Source organism: Coturnix japonica, chromosome 4 (genome assembly GCF_001577835.2).
Source record: "Coturnix japonica isolate 7356 chromosome 4, Coturnix japonica 2.1, whole genome shotgun sequence".
NCBI lineage: Eukaryota > Metazoa > Chordata > Aves > Galliformes > Phasianidae > Coturnix > Coturnix japonica.
Genome location: NC_029519.1, coordinates 56664877 through 56689214, shown reverse-complemented (window position 1 = coordinate 56689214; position 24338 = coordinate 56664877). Strand labels below are relative to the sequence as shown.

The 24338-nt window shown below is 39.3% G+C and overlaps 2 protein-coding genes and 1 long non-coding RNA gene across 17 annotated transcripts in view; 1 reads left to right on the top strand and 2 right to left on the bottom strand.

The window, feature by feature from the left end:
• MTUS1 (microtubule associated scaffold protein 1) overlaps positions 1–2915 on the bottom strand; it is a 109027-nt gene extending 106112 nt beyond the window's left edge. Inside the window, exon 1 of one of the 2 annotated variants that reach the window (XM_015862199.1) lies at positions 2810–2915. The gene's annotated coding sequence lies outside the window, so the exon portion shown is untranslated. Of the gene's footprint in view, positions 1–2638; positions 2739–2809 lie in introns of those variants that run through there. The other variant, XM_015862198.2, reaches the window with a different exon arrangement.
• LOC107313714 lies at positions 2847–23341 on the top strand. 9 transcript variants are annotated; one of them, XR_004306952.1, is made up of 6 exons: positions 2847–2918; positions 3795–3938; positions 4061–4217; positions 6919–6986; positions 16631–20406; positions 23230–23316. It is a non-coding gene; the product is annotated as an uncharacterized LOC107313714 (long non-coding RNA). The 9 variants fall into 9 exon arrangements; XR_001555145.2 differs by lacking the exon at positions 2847–2918 and adding an exon at positions 3036–3118; XR_001555144.2 differs by lacking the exon at positions 2847–2918 and adding an exon at positions 15061–15173 and having other exon boundaries at positions 3316–3938.
• The window catches only part of FGL1 (fibrinogen like 1), a 23788-nt gene continuing 16412 nt past the window's right edge, over positions 16963–24338 (bottom strand). For all 6 annotated transcript variants that reach the window (XM_015862216.1, XM_015862219.2, XM_015862218.2 and 3 more), the window contains 5 exons: positions 23267–23426; positions 22594–22691; positions 21372–21460; positions 20757–20944; positions 16963–17481 (listed from right to left, as the gene is read on the bottom strand). In XM_015862216.1, the coding sequence (XP_015717702.1) occupies positions 17322–17481; positions 20757–20944; positions 21372–21460; positions 22594–22691; positions 23267–23426 (695 nt within the window). In that variant the 3' untranslated portion in view covers positions 16963–17321. The remainder of the gene's footprint in view (positions 17482–20756; positions 20945–21371; positions 21461–22593; positions 22692–23266; positions 23427–24338) is intronic.

Genomic DNA, 24338 nt, shown 5'->3' with positions numbered 1-24338 from the left:
AAACTCCACACACAGTGCAAGCACTCCCCCTAAAAAAGCCAGGCTGTTCTCATAAAAAGTGAGAATGTTTAAAAGAAGCTGCACAACAGCCAGCTACGCTTTGTAAACACTGAAGAAGCTCTGACTCTTGTTTCTCCTTTCACAGGCGAAAGCAAAATAAAGAGCATTAACCTCACCCTGCTCCAGCCCCACTCCTGCACAGCCTGAGCAGCCCAGAAACTTGCCAGGCAGCCCCCAGAAGCCATGGGACACAGACAGCTTTAGAAGCACTTGATTTTCCTGATTTAATGTTATATGAGGTAATGTTACAATAATGAATTAAGAGAAGAAAATAAGCCAAAGAGAAATACGGCCTTCTGGGTAGGCAATCACTCCAGCATTTTCTGCCTGGTCAATATCTAACGTGGTACTTTCACTCACAGGGCGCTCAACATCCAACTACAAGATGCCTCCAATCATAAAGCACTACTAGCACACTTTAACATCTTATATGAAAGCTAAACATATGACATCTTATGCATATATTTTATACATACATAAAATGATGTAAATTAACCCTCATCATCAGGACAGCTAAACTGCATCCCACAGTTTCTGTTACAAGTAACACTATTTTGCTGGTTACTCAGCATGTCAGATCTCAGCTCAGCACTAAGCTCTGAAACAAACAAAAAAATATCATATTTGGCATTTTCCATCATAATCCAGCAATGTGCAAGAATCTTTGCTTTCCAAAGAACAAAACAAAAGCACCAAAAAAGCCACCAACAAAAACCCGCTTCTTCCATACTTGATTGCAGATGGAAGTTTGAAGCCACAAAACCCAAGAGTTAGAAATAAGAGCCCAAAATATATTTAGTGTGTCATTACTTTGTTCATTTCTCACTTCGCCAAGGCATTTATATCACATTACCACAGTTAGTCTTACAGCCAAATCAGCCCCTCAGAAGTGACTATGCAAAAAGAACAACCAACAGGATGGGGAACCAAGTTACACATTCAAAATAAAAAGTCTTCACCTAATCTGCTTGGAAAGACACTATGAAAAACCAATCTTAAGCTGACCTTTAGGAAAAGTTTGACATTGGGTTGAATATCTTAAAACTATGGAGTCATTATATACAGAATCACATTCTTTACTAGGAGAGTGGTTAGGCCCTGGAACTGGCTGCCCAGGGAGGTTGTGGATGCCCCGTCCTTGGAGGTGTTCAAGACCAGGTTGGACGGGGCCCTGGGCAACCTGATCTAGTAAATGCGGATGTTTGGTGGCCCTGCCAGGCAGGGGGGTTGGAACTACATGATCCTTGAGGTCCCTTCCAACCCGGGTCATTCTGTGATTTACACTGTGTGGAAAATGATGCTGAACAGAGTTTTAGCATCAAAACCATCTGATTGTTTCTCCTTTGGCCACAGCTACGAGGCATTCTGATCTAAGACAGGAATCACAACTCAAGACTAAGTGAATTTTAAATACAGCCTTGTTACCACGCAACACAATTAACCTCTATGAAAACAGAGCTCAATAGCAAACTACTGCTCACCCACAGTAATTAGCACAGAGAACTAATTGCCGGTATCAGCTCACGTGGGGCAGCCACTGCAATGCATCACTGTACCTCCATAGAAGTACTATGTATGTCAATGGGAACACGGGCAATTTTCAGTGCCTGTTTCACTTACTGATCCAAACTGCATCCATATTGGTTGCCACTGCCCACCCCAAAAACATCAGTGACACAAATCCAGCAGGTTGCAAAAGTAAGTTACATACTATGAAAAGCTTACTCCCCCAAAGAGAGTGTCACGTGTTCCTTCAGAAAAATAAATAAATAGTTAATTATTAAACACCAACATCTGTTTGTAACCTCTGTATCACCCAATTTGTTAGGTGAGGTGCACTATTAAGGAGATTTCATGTTATGGCTAGTTTTAAACTATCATCAACTTTTTTTTCAACTAATTATTTGCTTTACCTGCCACAGCACGAGTGGATCTTTCAGACCAATCCCACACACAGGGATTAGCACAGCTGTACAGCCCCTCACACCTCACCTTGTGAAAATAAATAAAGCAAAACGCCCCAGCACAACCCTCACCCTGGTGTCAGATACCAGGGCTGTGCCTGCAGCAAGGACACGCGTAACCCCAGTGAGAAGGAGATGCTCAGTTTTCTACTTCGCTCCGGAACTTGAAATAAATGAGGAGGAAAGAGGTGTTGGCGTTGGTTTTGGGATTCTAATTGGTTTCTTCCCTCCCGCTCCCCTCCTATAAATATTAGCACTGCTGCATCGGAACAACGGTATCAGGTATAAGCCCAGCGTCCTTCCCAGGAGCTCTGCTCTCCTCTGGTAGCACAGACGGGCACGAAGCAGCAGCTCACACCCTGTCGCCCTCTCTCAGCCGCCGGACCCCGCAGCGCCCAGCCGGCAGCGCTTCCTCTCAGGACCCACCTGCGCCGCCGCCAGGCTCCGCACCACGCACTGCCGCCGCTCGAGAACGCGGAGGCGGAGAGCGGGCTGCCGCTGCGCTCCAACCCGGCCCCGCGCTCGCAGCCCGGCCAGACTCGCCCCCTCACCGCACACGTACCGCAGGGCTCCCGTTAACCGAAAATAATGATCGTAAAAGAACTTTTAAAGACCTGAGATACTCGCGCCGGCTCTCAGATACCAGCTCCTCCGCTCGGCTCGGGTGTTCCCTCAGAAGAGAAGCCCGACTTCAAGTAACGCGGCGCCCTCCCACCTCACAGCGCACTCCGCGCTGCCGCTCCCTCCCGGGCCGCACCTGACGCCCCCCGCTCCGCTCCGCTCACCTGGCGCCGGGCCGCGGGGTCGGGCCGCCCCTGGGCGGTGCTTCTGTCGGCGGGGGCGCGGAGGGGGCTAAACGGGGCTGTGCCGCCCTGATGGCGGCGAGAAGCGCAGGTAGAGAGCGGGCGAAGTGGGTCAGCCACTAAAAACACTGTCCGGCGAGCAGGGAAGGAGCTCCGAGACGCTCTTGTCCCACCCGGGGCTTCTCGGCGGGGCCGGGCCGGGCGCAGCGGGCACCTTCCCCTCAGGCGGCGGAGGGAAGAGCTGCAGCGCGAGCCGAGCAGCGCCGGCTGCGAGTGACTGACGGCCGATGAGTGAGTGCACAGCTCCTCGGCTTTGTGTTTAACCGCGTGTGGCTCCGCACACGGCGCGTCGAGTCATGAGGGAGCGCGAGCGGCTGCCTCACAGGCCCGCCCGGCAGCCCGGCCCCGAGTAAATCATTAACCCGGGGCAGCGGAAGGGCAGGCCGGGCCGCATTCCCCTCGCCTCCACTGGCACAGCCTGGCCGGGACGAGCGCACTCCCAGCTTCACTCAGGGCTGCTCGCCTTGTCGGGTCTGGTGATCCCGGCCCAAGCGAGGGGTCGGGTAACGTGCTCAGTTGTTCTGCAAAGTCAGCCGGGAGCTGCACGGGTCGGAGCTGAGCGTAATGGTGTGTGTCGGTGCCGAAAAGCCTGAGCTCCATTTTATTAATGGCGTAAGCTGCAGGATGCCAGATTTGTGCTGAGTTTATGCAAAATAGGATACGAATGCAAATAGAGATGAAGTCTATAAGTTCAGTGACAACCACTACAGCTTAAACTCTGCCTTAGAATCATAGAAGTGCTCAGGTTGGAAAAGACCTTAAAGATCATCGAGTCCAACCACAGCCTAACCATACTACCCTAACCAACAACCCTCTGCTAAATCAAGTCCCTGAGTGTCACATCCAAATGGTTTCCTTTTCACACCTCCTGTTGTGTCTCATGCTCTTTGTGCTTCTCTTATGTGAGTGGTGGCAGAGCCTGCGCTCCCCTCGCAGGGCTGTATGGAGGAGTAACCAGCTGTGTCCTGTGCCACACCAGAGGAAGGAGAGTGTCCGTGTATCACAGGCGCTCCCACGTCCAGGAAAAGGAGTGTTGTGTCTCAGCACTGCCGTGAGTGAAAAGCTATTTTTTGTTATTTTCTTTTAATCAGAAGTGATGTTGTTCCTGTGAAGGATGTGGACTGGCCGAACCAATCCTTTGTGCAGTATTAATGTTTTCCTCACACCCTGCAGGTTTCAGTGAGGATGGTGTGGCTCGTGTCAGACTCCTTGACCCTGTGGAGGTGCTTTGGAGAGTAGGCACTGAAGTGGTGTCTACAGCCAGTGGAACTGCCCATGATGTGGGATACAGAGGGAAAGTCTTTCACTCACCTTTACAAAGCTCCAGAAGGTAAGCTCTGCCTACATAGCAGAGAAGCTTTCCAGTGCCAGTAAGGCACCCTGCTGCCATCAGCCTCGGGGCTCATTATGTGCCCAAATAAGCATCTGTACAGAACAGATTTGGTGACTCCATAGGAAATACCTGACATCACACTAATTGCCTGACCTTCCTTCCATCCTCCGCTACTATATACAGTTGCTGGCTATTTATATATGACAAACATGATTCAGAATTGAACAAGCCAGGAAGACACTAAATCCTTCAACCTACTAATTAAAACAAGGGATACAGCATGATTACTTTGTTCCATCACCACATGAAAGAGGACTATTTGTTTTTATTGTGGTTAGCTTAGTAGTAACAAACAAAATATTTTATTCCTATCCATGAGAAGCAATCTTGCCCATCTTAATGGGCTTCATCCAAAACGTACTGGAGTCAGCAGTAGTACGCATGGGCTTTGAATTTGCATATGACTGCAGATCTGGTGAGCTGCATTAGACCATGAGTGCTGTCAGACCACAAGGATAAGGCACTGAAGACTTTGACACCCCAAGAGGGAATAATGTCTGTCTTTTAGTGAAACTCTGTACAGTGCTTCAGCCCTTGGAAGGCAAACCCTTCAGTACTGCAGCTGAAGCACTGTGTCAGGCATCTGTTGCTGTGGCTGGACGTGTGGAGCAAGGAACATTGTGAGATTTTTGTGGTGTCATTAGATTACTGCTCATGTGAAACTGAGTGATAGATAGTTTACATAGCCGGCCTTTTAGCAGAGTTCACAGGCATGGCTCCAACTGTACATATGGAGGCTAATCTCGGTTACAACTTGAAAATGCCTCTGTCTTTGTTACTGTGGGGATGGTTGGGAAAGTATTGACAGATTGCTACATCTGAAAGTTTGTTATATTGATCTTTATCCCACCAAAAATCACAGTGCTTTCACCATACACTGACTGGTCCACTGTGATTTGCTCTTTCATTTTTCATGGTCCAGCTATTTGTCTAGGCCTTTTTACATCAGTAATCGAGGAAAAAGAAATCAGTTTAAAAAACAAGTGTGACACTTAGATTCTTTTAAACTGAAATAATAGTGAGGGAATTTGGGAACAGTTGCATTGCTGATCCATAAAACCTCCCCTAATTCAAGTTGGCTGGAATTCAGGTTGAGAAAGATAGTAGAAATCATTACATAGAGGAAACATTTGTCAGAGCCCATCAAGGAGGATTTCAGATAAACGGCCAAGGATTCTCAATACCAGGAAAGAGAAGAAACCAGCAAGGCCTCTGACATCTGTATAATCTGTTTCTTATTTTTTGCTTCATTTGCCCTTGGAGATCAATTTTTCAGGATTCCAATCAAAAACTGTTGGAAAACAGATATTCTGATCACAGCCTCACAAAACCCCTTTATTCTGGTGTTAAGCAGCAATTAAATGGCTTCTGCTTTTTTTTTTCTTCTCAGTTCTTCTATTCTTTTTTTTTTTCTTCTGAAAATGTATGATTAAGAATGGAGTATTATGTTGCCTAATCGTTTAAAAAGAGGGAAGGAAAAGAGAAAGAAGTAAGAAAGGAAAAAAAAACCCAAAACCTTACAAAGGAAAGGCATTCAAAACTATGAGGAATAAAGAATTAAAAAACCCAGAGCAAAGGATGGAAAAGAACATAGGCTGCACATCTATACTCGTCTTAGGCCCCACAAGTACTTCTGAGAGGGCTAGAAAGATACACTGTGCTGAGATGAGCACATGACTGTCTTTAATAATAGATATGATTGCAGCAAGTGTAAATATATTGAAATAGTACCAGGTAACTTGAGTATCAATAGCAGTAAAAATGCAGCAGCGCAGGGTGGCCAAGTCAGTCTTCTTCTGGTATCCAGTGTAATGGATGGTTCTGAATAGGTTATTAGGGAACTACGTTTCTACTCCTGACTCTTAATGGTTGGTTGCACTGTACTCTAATATTATATGGAAATTGGCTAAAAAAGCTGTCTTCTAACAGGGACTGAAATTCAAATTTCCCCACTCCAAGCCATGTGCTTTAATTGTTGCATTGCAAAATGATGCTTTGCTTCCCTGTCCCAATGAGTGTGGATTAGTTTGTTCAGAATAACAGCTTTCCAGCAGGCACAATGAAAGGTGTTCCACCAAACTAGCCTCTGGCCCGGTGATGAAGGGAACTGCCTGGGAAGTGAGAGGTAGGCATTCAGTATTGTTCTCAATATTCTGCAGGTTTCTAAGCTGCTGTCTGCTGGGCCTTACTCCTGGCATGCTTTTGAAAGATACTGAAGTCCAGGTGCAGACACTGCATCAGCATAACTCAAAGACTGAATGCTGTAGATGCCAGGAATACTGTTAACTTCAGCATCAGGAGCTGGCTGCTCAGGTGCTTCTTACACCGCCTGTTAGAGAGTCTGGTCCAAGGTACTGGTGCTTCTGGTGAGGGGACACCTGCCTCAGAGCTATGGGCTATGAAACCAGTGCCAGAACTTGAGGTTTGCAGCGCTTAATGCTGAAACAGACAGTCTGCTGTGCATAAAGCTTATCTTTGCAGTGCTTGGGAGAGCACTGTGTTGTGGATTTGTTCTTGTTCAGTGGCGTGCTCACTGGTAATTCATGGCATTGTGAGGCAGACTTCTGTCAGATAAAATTCCAGCACGCTGGAGGTGAGCATACTCTGTTGAGATTTTTCTTTTTATTTTTTTTTTAAGGTGGGGGAGAGGGCCAGTGAAGACATGCAATGAATGTCGATAACTACCTTTAATTTCTTAGGCAAATGGTAAGTACTGTTCCCCTTTGTTTGCTTATGCAGACTATGTTTAAAGTATTTAATAATATAAAGCAAACCTTTCTGGAGGCCAGTGCCAATTTTGGTTGAAGAAATGTATAGCACCACAGTTGAAACTTTTCATTATATTCTGACGCTCAATTACTAATGAATATTCTTTAATTTTTTTTTACCACACACTTCACATTCATATGACTTCTTTTTTGCCCAAGGCCCATTTGAATAAAACAGTGTACTTCCTGCTTTGACAACATACTGATGATGTATGCTAAGAGAAAACCATTAGGAATAGCCCTGCTGACAGTGTTGCTGGATGGTAACTTGCACTAACTCCTGTAATTTTACTGGGGATTCTACCTGTAATTCTCTTGTAAGAATCTTTGGTGTTTCTCATCCACGCTTCAATAATAGACAGGCTGTGGGCATATCCATTGGTGAACAGTTCACAGACCTCTGGGCTTAATTAATCCCTTAAGTAAAAATTTTCTTCATATGTTATCAATGAAACAAGGTCAAGTCTTATACTTACAAGCAGCATTGGTGAAAAACTAGAAAATATTTTAAAATCTTTGGGCATTAGACAGCTGTAGTTCACCTGATTCCCTAAAGTAATAAAATTATTCCTTTCCCAAGCCATTATCAGTGAGACAACCCCCTGCACTGTATGTGTTATTAATTATTTATTCTTTCCATTTTTTCCTAAATGCACATTAAAGAATTGACTCATGGCTTCTAATACAATTCAGAAGAACAATTTCAATCGATAATTTTTAGAAATGTTTTCTTATGACAAAATTATAAGAAAGACAGTAAGTTTAATCTTCTGTGGAGTTAAGATAATGGTTCAACTACTTTATTCCTATTAGTATTTTAATACATATAGATAGGGGTTGGTATTTTTTCTTCTCTATACAAATGATTTTTTGAGAATTTGTTCCTATAGATGCATTAATAAATATCTTATAGATATGGTTCAGTGCCTTGTGGTAGCAATGGTAATGGGAGGATGGTTGGACTAGATGATCTTGTAGGTCCTTTCCAACCATGTGATTCTATGATTCTATGAAATAACTTTTCTGTTGTCTATTGTTTTTTTTCGAGTTGAAATAAAATGACCACTTTTTCCTCCTTGTTTCCTTGGTTTCATTTTCATGAGCTCATATAACCACGTGCAGAATGATAAATGTACAGTTTTGTACATGCAGTTGTTATCCTTCAGTATTTCCACATGTTATTTTTAAGCTTTCACATAAGCAAATGTATGCAAAAATTCCAGACATGGCTATTTGTCTTTTCTGATAGAAAAACAAACAAAAAAATTAGATAGTGAGGGCCCAGCACATTGCAGAACTTTCAGTGCATGAGAGTATAATTGCAAATGTAATTGCCTTTGACAGGCAATGAGAAGGGATATAACAGCTATGTAAGGGCATGGCTAAACCTTGAAGAAGTGTATTGGTTGGAATAGTGGCTACTAGGAAAGGTTAAATTATGGATTGTATGTAAAAGATGTTTGAGGGATTCATATATTGCCACAACATGAAGATGTCCAGTCATACCTGCCAACTTCCTAAGAGAACGGTGATATTCTTTGTAGATATCAGAAAACTATTGGAACAGAAAGAAAACTAAGAATCCTTATTTTCAGCTATTCTATGGGAACCATTGCAAGTTAGATGAGAAACAGAGGAACCCTCCAAAGAACTTGCCAATGGAGGTACTGCAGAAGCAGGAGAAAGTGGTTTCATCACTGGCCCGCTACAGACTTAATGTTTGGAAGAAATAAATTTTGCTGAAGCAAAACCATTTGCATTCTTATCTGTAGCTGGTCAGCTGTTTAAATGGCACTGAAGATTACTTCTTTCTGTGACTTTCCTATGATTTAAGGAATGAATAAATCATACTGCTATTGCAGCACCTCCCTCATGTGAGGCTTGGGTGTAAGATTAAAGTTAGCAGGGTTTAGTGAGTATCATTTGTGCTGTGGCAACTGTGGACATGGGGATGAATAGGCTCTTAGCCAGCAGCAAAGACCTGGTGATGTGACTTGTTCTGACAGGAAAGAAGGCTAAGCTACCTTGTGTATAGCAAATGCAAAGTGATACATGCTGACAATTTCTGCAGATCAGCTGACGTACTACAAGTTGTTAATATGAGGTGACTTCATGGTACTTCTGAGATCACAAGACAGTTTACTGTGCCACACTTCTCTTTGCTTGGACTCTGCTCTAACAGTAATGGTCATTCTGTGGGCTTCTATGGATTTCAGATCTCTATCCATGCAAATATACTGCATTATACACACAATACCTTGATAGTGCAAATTATACCAAGATTTATACTGGTTGGAGTAGTCCTATGTCAAAGTATTTATAGTAAATGTAATGGGACAGAATCGATAGGGAAATGACAGTAATTGTGATAAAGGTAGTTCGTTCCAAACAGAGACTTGCACCAAGAAAAGAGGGAGGAAAAGCTTGAAGTCAGTCCTGTGTGGCAACAAGATGTTCCCATGTGAGCCTTAGTAAGACGGGATGGAAGGAAACAATGCTTTAAGGAAGCTGCACTGCTTGGACAGGATTTCACACTGCTTACTCAAAGGGGAACTGCTAAAGGCGAAAAGCCAGACAACTAGAGAACAAAAACCTTTCCTCATCTCTTTTCCCATCCTCCCTAGTATAGACAGATGAATTCCAACCTAATTGAAAGCACTGCATGTATGTTTGATTTTGAGGAATACTGAATGCTGTTCTGTATGCATGAAAGGTTGGATTGGATTGGAAAACACACTTGGAATTTAGAGTGAAATAATCCAATGGGAGGAAAAATCCGATTTTTTTTACATTTGTACTTAATCTGTTTTAGTCCATGTTTTCCACTGCAGCCTGGATCACATAGAGGTATCCTTATGCTAATTCATGTCTTAACCAAACCTTATTTTCCTTAGAATGGGTTTGATTAAGTATTATTTTTGCTCCCCATTTCAATATTTGTTCTAAATAATCAAAGAAACATAGCTAAGGAAAAAAGACCTTGACTGCAATAGCATGAAGACTGTTGTTCTTGGCGTAATTTTAATGGCTGGGCAGACCTTAAAGTAAAAATATGTATATTCCTGTCAAGGATTTCCCTTCAATCCCCTTGACTTTCCAAATTGGGAAAGATATATTGTCGAATTGGGTGAATCTGAAGTAAAAAGTACGTTCCCATCATTGGAAAACTGCAAGTAAATTAAAAAGGTATTGCAAATATTATGTATATACAGCAGCCCTCACCTGAAATACAGTAGGATTCATCTAGGACATTGTGTTGTTATTTCATACCAAAAAAGACAGTGCAAATAGATGAGTTTTTTGACAGACTATATATAAACTTTGGATTAATATTTTAAGCACACGTTATTTTGTCTCTTGTGCTGTTTTAAGGATTAATTGAACATGTAATGAGCTGTAACCAAAGAAAAAAACAAGTTTAACATGAAGCTATGAAGTCATTAATGTTAACTTTGTGTGGGCAGTCTTTCTTTCTTTCTTTCTTTGTTATCACTTCAGTTCCTTTTACTGATAGCTCAGTAGTCCTGGATAGTAGGAAGAAAGTTTAAGTTGCAGTAGGAATTAAATACTTCTTTCTTCATTGCTAATTACTTGCTTTCTCTTGGCTAAACTTAAGGCTAGCTTGTAAGTTAGCCACCAAGATGCAACATCAGAATATTCTGAAGAGAGAAGTCAGTTTACTTTCAAAAGGATTATAAAAAACATGCATGTTTTTCATTGTGATGGGTTTCTGAGTCAGAGCTGGATTGCACTCCAGAACAGTACTCATCCCTGCTGTCCCACGTGGCGCCCTCCTTAACCACAATCTCTTGCTCAGCCTCCTATTAGTGAGCATTCGTCAGGTTTTATGATCTTCCACAGTCTGAAATGCGAATGGTAGCAACAAAGAGCATTTCCTAAGCTCATACATATTATTAGAATTATCTGAGGAATCCTCGTATGTCTGACTGTTTTCTCGTCACATGATACCCTACATGTATGACAGAAGACTGTAAAATTCCTTACATAATATGGATGGTATACACACTGACTTGTACTTCCGGATTTTGTTTGCATTTTAATGAGAGCAGCTTGCAATGGGTAAATGGTTATAACAGGAACTGCTCACATTAAGAGCTACTGATCCTCTGTCTCCCCGAATATTGATATAATGGATGGTGGTGCCAGCTATAGCTGATTACTTCCCGCTCTTTAGTCCTGCTGTCTTTGTGGAAACTGAAGCTTCAGATTTCCTTAATTAATCATAACAGTTAAGAAACTGAAGACAGTAATTGCAGTGGAGACTTCTATTGTCAGCACTTCTTTCCTTTAAATACAAAGCTTGGATGTGAGCTAGCAGAGGTAATTTTTCAGGGAGGACTTTGGGCATTTTTACCCCAATATAGTTCTGCAGTACACCTCTCCTGGAGACCAAATTCCTTACTCTGCAAAAACCTTCCCAAACTGAGGCACTGTGCTACCTTAAACCTTAGACAGTGCTAATAAACTTGTATCCAGGTGAAAAATCATAGGATTCCTGATTATCACAAAGATCAGACATAACTAGCAGCCTCACCTAGAAGTGGAATGAGACTTAGTCCTTGAATTACATGTTTCTTCAGCAGGTTTCAAAGTATTCTGTAAAACAAGTAAACCGTATTTCTTCCATATACGAGAATATCAAAGGGTTCAGTGACTTGCTGTGTGCTGCAAAGAAAATCAGAGGTGAGCAGGGAAATGTTCTTACTCTTATAGTTATGTATTGATTTTTAAGTTTCATTTCTTCATTTCATACATTTGTTTTTTATTCTTCTTTATATTAAGAAAATGAGATCCGTGGATCAGAGAGATTCCATTTTTTTCTCTGCCTTTCTAAATGTACACATCCCACGAGAATGTATTTAATTTGGTACTTTTTCTCCTCCCACTTTATTTGTATTCCTTGATGGGTAAAATACTGAAATAAACAGTACTGCAGTATTTTATTTTTTCCCCTTCTGACAACAATGCAAGTTTTACTTAAAATATTTATTTTTATCAGATAATTTCAGAAATACATTTGTTGCTGAAGATTCATAGCACATTTCCAAGAAATGGAATTGCTGAAACTTGTTTTTTTAATAATTAAACATGAATACGCTCCAGTGAAGGCTTTCTCTGGTATCACATCAGAGTTGCTTGCATTTAAATTAGTGGGTCAGCAAGACAGGACAGTGGAACCTTTTATTAGCAGCTGACTTCTCTCGAGTCTCATTTTACATTTTTGGTTCCAGCACTATTCAGCTGAAAGGAGATATTGTAGGTAAAAGAAAGGAGGAAAATAACAGAGACAGGGCAGCTGCCAGACATCAGCTTCCACTGAGTTCTTCAAAAATATCTGCATTATCAGTGATAGTAAAACAAATCGTAATGCAGCATGTAAAACAGGTAGTCTTTTGTATTCTCTTGGAAGAGCTTTTCATAAGCTAAGTCTATGGAACAGAGCTCAGTATTTTTTAAGGCTGTCTTAGATGAAAAGGATGACCATCAAGTGAGAAACAATGGTAAATGTGCATGTAAATGAAATTTCACTTGCTGGAATCTTTATGGTACCGTTGTTATCCAAGGAAGTCCATATTTCCCCTGTGATCACTTTGTGATTGTAGCTAAACCTCACAAGTGAATTTGGTAAAAATGTTATTCTGTCAGGGTGTTAACAGCCTGATGCTCACTGAACACCTTTTAGCGATAGTGTTCTTTGAAAAGCTGCAGGATGTCTTCATTTCTCTTAAGAGAAAGATTCTCTTGTTTTTGAGGGCTAATTAGCACACAAACGACAGAGACACTGTGAGATGTTCTTAGAGACCATATAGCCTGCTATCACCTGTGATGGCAAGTAAGTCAGATCCTGTGTTTTTCCTTTCTAGTCTTAATGCCTTCCAGTTCTGACTGGACATAAGTGAAGATTTTTTGTTTGGGAAGCAAAGAGGTTGTTGATCATAAGTATATTCTGAATTACAGAGCATGTACAAACTTACAGGGCTACATTCCCTATAGAATGATATATAATGAATATGTATTAGAACTTCATAATGAGGAGGTAGAATACTAGAAAGGGTTTGTTGTTACAGCTGTGTTTTCTTTGGGATACAGTGTAAAGGATCTGCTTCAGGAGCACATTACAGAGCTAATTTATCCCCAGTGAAACTTCACTGGACTCAGTTGATTTACATGGGATTTTTTCATCCTTAAAAAAAAAAATAATGAAATTGCAGATTACAACTGGATGAGTGTCCAGTATGTAATGCTTTAGCGTGTATTTTCTTGTTAGTATCTTGTTAGAATGAAACTTTTGTTCCACCTTTAAAAGCTCAAATATTTTCAGTTACGGTTGGGGCTTTAAAATAAAAATAAAGTAGAATTGAAAGTTATTGTCATGGATTGCAAAAATCAGTTACATTTTCTTTTTCCCAAGTGTAAACATAAAAATGAGCCCCTTCCTTCCCTACTGTAAAACCTTCTGCTTAGAATTTTTAGGAGAGATTTGGTTTCTCTACTCAGTACAGAGGAAAAAAAAAAGAACCCTTCTGGAAGAACAACACACCTGTGAAGCTGTTAAGACTCTTGTTAGGAAGAGGCCTTAAGAGGAATAGATGAGAATGTGCTGAGGTCTTTAATTAATCATGCTGCACAGTAGAAATGGAGAGGATTGAGTGACAGAGGACTAACCAATCTGCGTGACAAAAACTTCCATGGCATATTTAAAATGAATCATTCAAAACTATAAAAAAATAAACAAATAAATAAATGAAATTACAATAGAATGTTTGTATATTTTGCAAGTGTTATTAATTGTAACTTAAATACAAGCCTATTGAACAAGATTTGCAAGACTTCAGGGCAATCACATGAGGCTTCGGAGAGGGTACTTTTCCCGGACAGGCTTATGGTACTTCTGTAGGAGATGGGCTTTCTGCCCTCCCTGCAGTTTGGCACAGGCACTCTCACTTTATCCTGCTGATATCACAAGTTCTTAGTTACCTGATCATGAGGAACACTCGCACCATCTGTGTTACGATAGAAAGATGGCATTCACTCCAGTAAGGTGACACTGAATTGAACAGTAGTTGAGATAGGATCTCTTCATATTTTTCAAGACAGAGAAGAGCAGAAAAATCATAGCAGAAATACAGAACTGCAGATACATTAGTTTAGGGACTGTTTGGAACTTGCAGATTTTTTTCTGCTTGCTAATCAGCAGAATACATGATCTACATTTGGAATGGAGGGCATTTTAACTTAGCACAATTCAGCTGCCTAAATATGACATACTTAAATTAGATTCTGTATTTTTATTGTGTTCAGGTAACATTAGGAACTAATGTATGATTTCAAAAGTGAGTTAAAAGACTGAATTTACTTAAACATCTTTGATTTGTTCAAAGAAGGGAAACAAAGCTGTTGAGGGGTCTGGAGCACAGGCCCTATGAGGAACAGCTGAAGGAGCTGGGATTGCTCAGCCTGGAGAAGAGGAGGCTCAGGGGAGACCTCATTGCTCTCTATAACTTCTAGAAGGGAGGTTGTAGTGAGCTGGGGGTTGGCCTCTTCTCTCGTGTAACTGGTGACAGGACTAGAGGAAATGGCTTCAAGCTACGGCAGGGAAGATTTTAGGCTGGACATTAGGAAATATTACTTCTCTGACAGAGTGGTCAGGCAGTGGAATGGGCTGCCCAGGGAGGTGATGGAGTCACTGACTCTGGAGGTGTTCAAGGAACATTTCGACGTTGTGTTGAGGGACGTGGTTTAGTGAGAACTATTGGTAATTAATGGATGGTTAAAGTGGATGGTCTTGTTGGTCTTTTCCAACCTTGAGATTCTGTGATTCTGATTCATTTTCCTGTAATTTAATTACTTACATAACTTAGTGGGGAGAAGCGTTAGCACTAGTTTACAAACATAGTATTACTTAAGAAAATACAACATGTACAGAGCACCATCTAGTGCAGGATATCACTAACATAAAAGTCTTTCTACTATCACTTGTCTTCACTCAGCTAATTTGTTATGGACCACCATGCTGGAGAAAGAGCCAGCCCTGTGGCTCTTGTGGCAATAAAATTACTTGTGGATTCAGGACCAAAAAAAAATTGGAAGCACTGAAATTCAGGTAATGTGAGAACAACATGTTTCTATGAGGAATCTGCTTATCTTCATGCCCACAGTGCTGTGTGGATACTTTCATTACAATAAATACTGTCCATCTAGTTATAAATGAGACTAGACGTTGATTCCCACAAAGTTTTAGAGACCAAACTGCCATTTTTGATTCCTTGGGCGCACCATTTAGTACCTCAAAGCCTTTACTCAGCTTCTGCAGAGCCTCAGAGTTGCCCAAATTCCTTAAGCCCAGGTATTCACCAGTTATGTGTGCAAGTTGTGACTAATGGGAGAGATTACACATTTAATTATCATTAAGAAAAGAATAAAGGAAGTTCAGATTCAATAGGAGGCAAACAAAAGAAGTAATTACTACAAACTTCTGAAGAAGGGCAGAAAAGAGCAAGCTACAAGTTTGGGTTTTTCTTTTTGCAAGGGCTGTGTATCAGACCAAATACACTAATTTAGCCATTTAATCAATATTTGTATAAATATTATATTCTTGATGCAATCTGTTTAGCATTATGGTTGGATTAAGAGGAATTGCCTTAGTTAACTGAATATGTAGCAATGACAAGCTGGCTTTCATCCTGCACTAATTAAAGGTTGAAATGGGCCACAGGGACTTGGAAAGGATGATTTTGGATGAAATACAGTTTTCAAGCCACCATCACTGTCAAGTCTTATCAACTCTTCTTATGAAGATGAACAAACATTGTAACATTTCTCTTTGTACATTTAAGTTCTCTCTATTGCATAAGGAGTTTGGCTGAATGCTTTGAATACTCCTAGTTTCCCCATTCTCAGACATACTCTCAGGAAAACCCTAGTTTTGAACAGCTCTCTATTTTTGCTTTCTAAGCAATTGTAATAACAAGAAAATGACAGAAACAAGTGGAAGCTTTTGAAAATCTAGATATACGATACTTCCCTGGATACTTTCTTTGATCTTAATACTTAACCCACTGCTGAAGCTAAACTTTCTGGGCACACCATTTTTCTAAGAGCAATGAAAATTAGCTTTGATAGAACATTATACTTAAAAGCTGATGTTCAAGAATTGGTGTTAGGAATAACAGTTTTGGGAATGCAGACAATACAGCTGAAGAGAAGTTTCCACTGGGAATAAGCAGGGCACATTTTAGGGCCTCAGCTCTATTATTATTAGTGCGTATTAGACATTCAAAAACAAGTGTTATAGCACAAAAGGGTCTTAAATCATTCATTTAATTCTCTTGAGATTACAGTTTTCATTGTCCTAATCTCCAAAATGTTTAGCAAATGGAAGGAAACAGAGATAGACAGTTGAAATTGTACCTGTGTTTCTCTTGAACAAATATCACAAGAAGATGCACTTCTGATCACATTGTGGGAAGTTATGTGTATGTTAATTATTAAATCATCACTGACAAAATATTTTACTTGTTATATCCTTGATTCTGAATTTTATTATTTTTTTTTTTTTAGGGTTATAAGATTTATGTCAAGTGGTATATATTCATTTTCAGCTATTTGGGAGTTAGTACATTGTTCAGTCTAATGCCTCAACAACAACACTGGACTTTTCTTCCTCCATAGAAGAAGAGTAAAATTTTACATCAGAATGTGTGAAAAGTGCTCACTCATCTGAAGGATATCATTAGCATCCTCATAAGTAAAGAAGGAGGAGGGATTCATGCTGAAGTAAAGTCCTTCCATCATCACAGCTTTGTTGTACGCCTTTTGCATTGTACTGATCTGTCCAATTGCTACAGTTCTGAAGAATCTATTTCCACAAGGAAAACAAACTTAACGTTCTATTTGAATTGCCCTTTTGGATACAATACAATTTATTTTAATTTTTGATACATAAAACAGCAACAATATATTTTTTCTATTAAGAAAGTAAAAAGAATTCTAGTTACCTTTCAAGACAAATTCTCCATGTTGATAAAGGTATCCTTTCTCCTAGGCAAACTCTGCCTTAAAAAAATAATCCTGTAGACATATTAGCAGTAGTATTTGTTCATATGGATTCATAAACCAGATTATCTTCTCATTTACATCTCATAAAACTACTAATTACAGAGGAATTATTTTAGATTGATACAGATATAGATAATAGCCCATGTGTTTTACTTTGGATTGATTTGCTAAAAGATAAATCTTAATAAAATATTCAAACAATATTAGGTTCAAAATGTGCTGGTCTGACCTTCATTACAACAGATTTCAGAGAATACCACCACCCATGCCAAGTATACCAAACTATTCCATTGTCTGTCTTTGCAGTATAGGGACCTTTGTAGTACAAGCCGTTCAAGTTGGCTGAGTGACACCTGGTGGAAAAGAAAAAGATGAGTAAGACCCCCATCCAGAAGTTGCAAGCACTTTAGTTTCTCCAAAGTAAAAAATTCACTGTGTTGGTAACAGCCCAGTCTGACAGCTGCAGAAATTTGTATTTGTGGACTGCATTGCCCCACGCACAAGCAGTTTAATTAGGGCACAACTGCAAGTACTCTTAACATCTTTGAAACAAAAGTTATTTCTGTTCTACAAGTTTTCTGACATTAGCAGGTCTCCGAGTTCTGCCTGGTAATCTGTCTTAATGAAATTCCAGAATCCTCTAGGTCACATGTAGCAGTAGAGCCTACAACAAGCAAAACTCTTGAAAAGAAATAGTGTGCAGATTTTTATTGTTCCAGAGCAGCCCTTCTGATGTCATGCAGTTACCCACATAGTGTGTTACATGACAAAGCATAAATACCACTATCAGTTTGCCTGTTCAACCATTGATTTCTATTTAAATATAGGTTAAATGTCACTGCTAGTTTATATATACCACTTCCATGGGCTGTCAGAGCTGGTATTTTATTTGACTGAACTACATTCTTTTCGGCTGTTTAACATACTGAAATGCTGTTACAGGTTGTTAATTATGCTAACTGAAAACAAAACTGACTAACCTAGCAAAACCCCAAAGGCTTGACTAGCTATCAGCACAACCTTGATACTCATTTGGTTTCTAGAAGAAAGTATGTTTAGACTTATGTCCACATATGGAGAGCAAAGTGCTTGTTTCTTCTGCAGCACATTGCAGTAAATCTGCCTATTCGCCCATTCAAAATTTTCTTAAAGTGTTGTTAATATCATGTTGTTAATATCTGTCTGTCGGACACCACAGTGTATTTCAAAAGCAGACTTTAGAAAACATTAAAACAAAACAGTCCAAATGACATTTATGGATATTTTCACTGGTAAGTCTTAGTCCCATTGACTTTGCTTACACTTTGTTAACAACAGTTTTTGAGAAACGAAATAGCTAAAATATATTCTGCAAAGACTGAAGGCAGGCTAAAGCAACTGGCCTTATTGAAAAAGCAGTTGGCATATGACTACTGATAGAATTTTCTGAAGCAACAAGTCAATAGTCACCTTAAAGTTAGTCTAAGTTCCTCCTTTCTTTCCGACAGGCTGATTTTTAAAGCCAAAAACCCTACAGCAGTAGTTTCAAAAGTACAGCCAATCTCAGTTTTCCACTGACATTTTATCTGAGTTATATATTAACTCCAGCAGAGTCCTACATGAATGCAGCTATGCTGTCTGCAGAAGGTTGGTGAGACACAAAGGCTGACTGCGACCTCATGGCCCCTGCTTGATATCTGCCAAATCTACTGTGGTCATCCATGCATTCTGCAACTAAAAATGGGAATACTGGAGAAAGAATAAGCTCATGTCCACATGGGCTTTTAGCTCTTACTTGGCAATTCTACACCTTTGCATTACCCTGGAAGGAGTGAAGCTTATAAACCAAGTGCAGTGCCAGAGAGAACCTAGTACTGTGGACTTGATTCCAAGCTGAAAATGTCTGCTTACAAACAAGTGCGGAGAGAACATTCTTCTGCAGGAGTCCACAATAACAAATGCAGAACTGGAGCAATAGATCTGAGCTATTTTCTGTGCCTCACTTGTAACGCATGCCTTGGTGGCATTCATATTATCTGAGTGTTTCTGTATTTCAATAGGCTAGATAGTACAGAATTGCTAAGAAAAATTCCTTCACAGCTGAGAGCTCCTATACAAATCAGCCAAGAGCACTAATTTCTTATGTATTTGCTAATCTGTGCACAGCATACTTGTGTTCTGAGTGCTCTCTTTTCTTTGAGCCTAACAGGATTTCAGGATACTACAATTCTATAATATTTTGCAGCTTTCAGTCTTCTATTAAGCTTAACATAAAGTCAGTAGCGAGACAGTGGAATAATACTACTACTATCTGATTTTCATTATCCAGATAGACTGTCACTTTAACTATGTCAGATACACATCCATAATAGGAACTAGCCTGGTAGGAGTCAGCTATCTTTAGTAGTTATGTAGCACCAACTACAAGGTATTAATAACTGTCAAGTTCTGCTCTAGAGCTACTTTTACAGAGAGATTGTTCTTCTGTACAGGACAATCCAGTATAAAAAAAAATTAAGTTTCTAAAAGACAAAAACAGTGTCATTTAAGTGAGTGATTATTCACTGTTCTTAAATCCCATGTCACAGTATCACAATTTTATACCAAGGTGTGGATGTTGCTCTAAATCTACAAAAGTTCAGATTTCATGGGAGGAGTATCTCCCACAGTTTGTTTTCCCTTTTCCTATATCTCATCTTTCATGACAACTGCAAGAACATTTGTCTACATGTAAGTATTTTCTGTATGCCTCAAACACTCTGCCAACCTACCACCCCTGAAATGTATTAAAATTATTAGATGTGAAATGCTGAGCTAGGGGCTAATTCCTATCAGCTAAGCTGCTCACAGACAACTTATGGAAACAGAATGTGGAAAATAAGGAGTTAAAGAACAGGAACAAAGGATGACACAGAGAGGAAACAATGGAGTTGATTCAGCCTGGCAGCTCTCGCACAGTGAACTGAGATCAGAACGAGAGAGTAGTGTGCTCTTCTGAGCTGTATTTTAAAGCTGTCTATTACCCAGATATATCGCATCGTTTCTTTTCATGGCTATTTTTAGTATGTGAAGTATATGAAACAACAGAGCTGCCTATATATATGGTGCTAACATTATCAGTTTTGGTCTTCCTTTTAGAATTGCTATTGTATAGATAAGTAGGGTTTTAAATTTCTTTTTAATGAAACCTATTTAAAATTTGTTTCCTTTCAGTCCAGTCATGTGCACTGACAAACTGAGTGAACTCTTTCCCATCTTGGTATAGAAGGAATAACAAGAATGAAATGCTGTGAACTGAGGTAAAAATCTATGGCTTATTAACCCAGTACTAGCTTAACTCATCAGCTGCTCAGCAGTACTGCCACATCTGGTCTAGTGAAACACAGGAGAAATACAAGAATAAAATGCAACAGGAATGCATGACCTATTTATGTAAATACTAGTTACCTTAAAGGGACAGAACTGTCTACTTCTTACTGTCTGACAACAGAAATGACCAAAGCCTATGACAGATACCATTTCACAGATAAGCTTGGCCAGTGCAGTAAGTGAATCTTGGTCCTAACAGCACTGAAATCTTCTAGCAAATACTACTATTGTAAGGATACAAGTGAAGTAGAAAGACAATGCATTTATAAAATCGAAATACCTGTTAAACCACCAACCAGCCTTTTCCTCTTCAGCACAGTTGCCTTCATAGTTGTCATTGTCCCTGTCTCTAGTACTGAATTTCATCCCACGATGATCAGCCCACCATTTTACTTCAGGGTGAAAACCCCCAGTTAGGGAATCACCAGCTGTACCAGAGTATTCACCACAGCTCATCTGATAGGAGTGCTAATGAAAATTATGAAGAAGGAAAAAAGAAAGTAATCCAATATGTCTTTAACCTTTAGTACGTCAGGGAGTAAATCCAGTAAGAAGAAACTAAGTTGTTCCATTTGCTACTACTTATATGCCAGGAGTGTCATACCACTCAAAATTCAGTAATTTTATGTAGAAATAACAGTAAAAGCTACTGCTTATATCCATAACTGCTAAAACTAATGTCCATACAGATTCCATGAGGTGTGAAATCAGTACATCCAAATAAACTACTATTATGACATATTTGAAAATTCCAACCATTTGTAAGAAAGAATTCTTGTTATCAAGTTTCAGCATAAATCGTTATGAAAATAAAGGCACATGTTTATTTATTGCCTGCTTATATACACTTCACATTTTAATAATGACCAGAGGTTTTAATGAAATATTTTATTACCTCTTCATCTGCGACTCCAAATCTTGTGTATTGTGCATAACGCCGTTCTCCTTCAAAATCACTTAGATCAATTCTTAAAGTATAGTTTCCTTAAGAAATAACAATAGAAAATATTTTTGTAAAACTAGCCTATCTTGCTACTTCTCAGAACAGAGTATTATAGTAGAATATTAAAATACTAATTAGGTTTTTAGCGTAATTCTTATCTGTACCATTATATTCTTTTATGTTCTTCCATTATGCCTTTAAAGCACATCTTGTTATGTTTTTCTTCACACGATTCATCTTAGAAAATTTTAGGTTTATTCCAATATAAACTTTGGCATGTAAACAAAAAAAAAAGGTGTTATGGACTTGATGTTTTATTAAGGCATTTGAAATAGCGATGAAAGCAGTGTGAGAATCAATAAATATGCATATACCTAAGCAAACAGCATTTGTGCACTCTGAAAATAAGAGTTAAACCAGGATCACGTGCTGGTGTTAATCTTCAGAGTGCACTGATTCTAGCAGTTATGACCATTCACAAGACCTGAGAAGGTTCCATGTATGTAAGTGGAAGTATAAACATCTCTCTCCATCTCCCACCATACTCATCTATGTTGTAAATTTTCATGAGTCCCAAAGCCTTTATGTATGCTGCAATGTAAGTTATAGGGAAGTATAATTTGCAGCACAACTGCACAGACCTGAGCTACCTTTAATCTGCAGTAACAGTAGAGAAATCACAGTAGTGATCTCTGTGCATATTAACTGGCTAAGTCAATAGGTAAGTTTTGTATGTTCAGCACTCTATAAGACAGCAAAAGTTATTGTAGATTGAGTAACTATTAGGAAAATGGAAATAGCTTTTCAAGATTAGCCTAATCAAGATGACAAGCGTAGATTTACCTTCACATAATACCCTATGCAGTCATGTAAAGTCCTGACTAAATGAATTGGTACAGCATGCTACACCAACTGTTACTCATCCTGACAGTGAAATGAGTAGAAACAATTGTTTTAAGATATATTCCTGTCTACTGTTCCCTGTTTTGAAGGATCTCCCTGTATTGAATTGGCCTAATGACAGCTTTCTAGCTTTTGTTAGAAAATAAATGTGTATTTTAATTTTTTTTTTTAATTAAAGTTCATACCCAGGATTCATGCTAACAATAAAATGGCCTGGAATGAGAAAAGGAAAAGAACTAATAGAAAACTATTATCACAATACAAATCTTACCTTGATTAGTCAAGTAGTGAAGATTCTTATTTCCAAGCCAATATTCACCATTAGTTAAAACAAAATTTCCAAAGCCTTCTTCATAGTCAGTCCAACCTCTGTAGACTAATTCAGTAATCAAAAAAATAAAGTTTGTTTGGGTATTTATTTTGTCATGCAATCACAGACCACATAATAATTCAAGCCGAAAGGAAGACCCTATTTTCCTCAACAGTCTCAAACAGCTCAGTCCCTAGTGACCTCCTTGTAGACACAGACAGTCTGCTTTTAGGTTCTACTGCAGCCATCCCACCTCCAGGCTGAACATGCCACTGCTGGTCCTAATAGGACAAGTGCTCCAGCCCCTGATCATCTTCCTAGCCTTCTGCTACCTATTTTTCTGTCCTTACACTCTGCATACAAGTCCAACAAGACTGATGCTACTGATGCTAAAAAAAAAAGTTCAAAAAAAATTAGATCCTAAGTACTCTGGTAACTTAACCTAAGAGTTGATCTGGATCATACAGGCAGCTTGTGATATCTCATATGGAGACTGTCCTGCTGAATAACTATTCCTCCTTTTTATCTGAGATATTTATTCATATAATTATAAAGTTAATCAATAACTTATCTCCTTCTGGTTTCTTGTTTCTCTAGTTCACTTCCAGTTTTAATGACCAAGCCTAGTACCTACCTATTAAAATTCTGGCTGCCATCAGAACGTCTCTGAAAAACAGTCCAACCACCCCCTTCAGACATGTCACAGAACGCCAGGAATTCCTTAGGACTCTGGGTAGGTTTTATCTTATAAAATCCACTCTGCTTGTGGCCATCATTGTAGATTTCTGCACAGTCTGTTCACAAAACATCCATTGAATACAGTTTTTAGTTCTATACTTGCTAACAAAACCAGAAAAAATAAAAAATAAAAAAAATCAAGTCATATCAGGTAAGAGGCACATATGAAAACTGCTAATAGAAAGCAAATGCTTCCACAAATAGATTTTTATGACTTTAATTTCTTTGGTTTAGGTGGTGCCACTTCTAATTTACAATGGTATAATCTACACTTGAATCCTGATACAATCACAATTTCCCTACATATAAGCTATTCAATTTTCAGAAACAAAGATGTGGGCTTTCTGGAGGTAGAACCACAGGAGAATTACCAAATATGAGAGTATGGAATTACCAGTGTTAGAAAAAGGAAACTATTACTGGACCTAATGCTGTTGTCCCTTGTACCACACAGGTCCAAATACGTACATAAGTCTATCCTACAAAAAGTATTATGTGTGTCTAGAATGTTACTTTTGGCTTGATACCATTTTTTCAGTCTGGTCTGCATTGGTTTCAAGGACTAATCACCATGTAAATCACCATTTCAGAGCTCATGAAAATATAACAGTACTGTAATCATACCATCTTATCTCTTTTCCCTCAAGGAGTTAAGAAATGAAAGGAGTTATTTGTTTATATGTAATCTACCATCAAGCAGTCACACAGGAAGGTAGTATAGTTTTCAACATTTCTGTTTTTCCTGGCAGAAATGAAACTGATTAACTGTAAGATTTTCCCTGAATTCTTTAAGAACATGTTGGCTGAACTTCCAGGCTAGTTTGGAACTTTATGAACTACAACATTTCTTCTCGGTGAAAGCATCAGTGAAGATTAGACACAGAAAATATAAACAGCTTATAATGAAAACAAATAGCTATGCCAGGATTTTGATAAATCATAACAAAAAATGTTGTTTAAGTAACAAC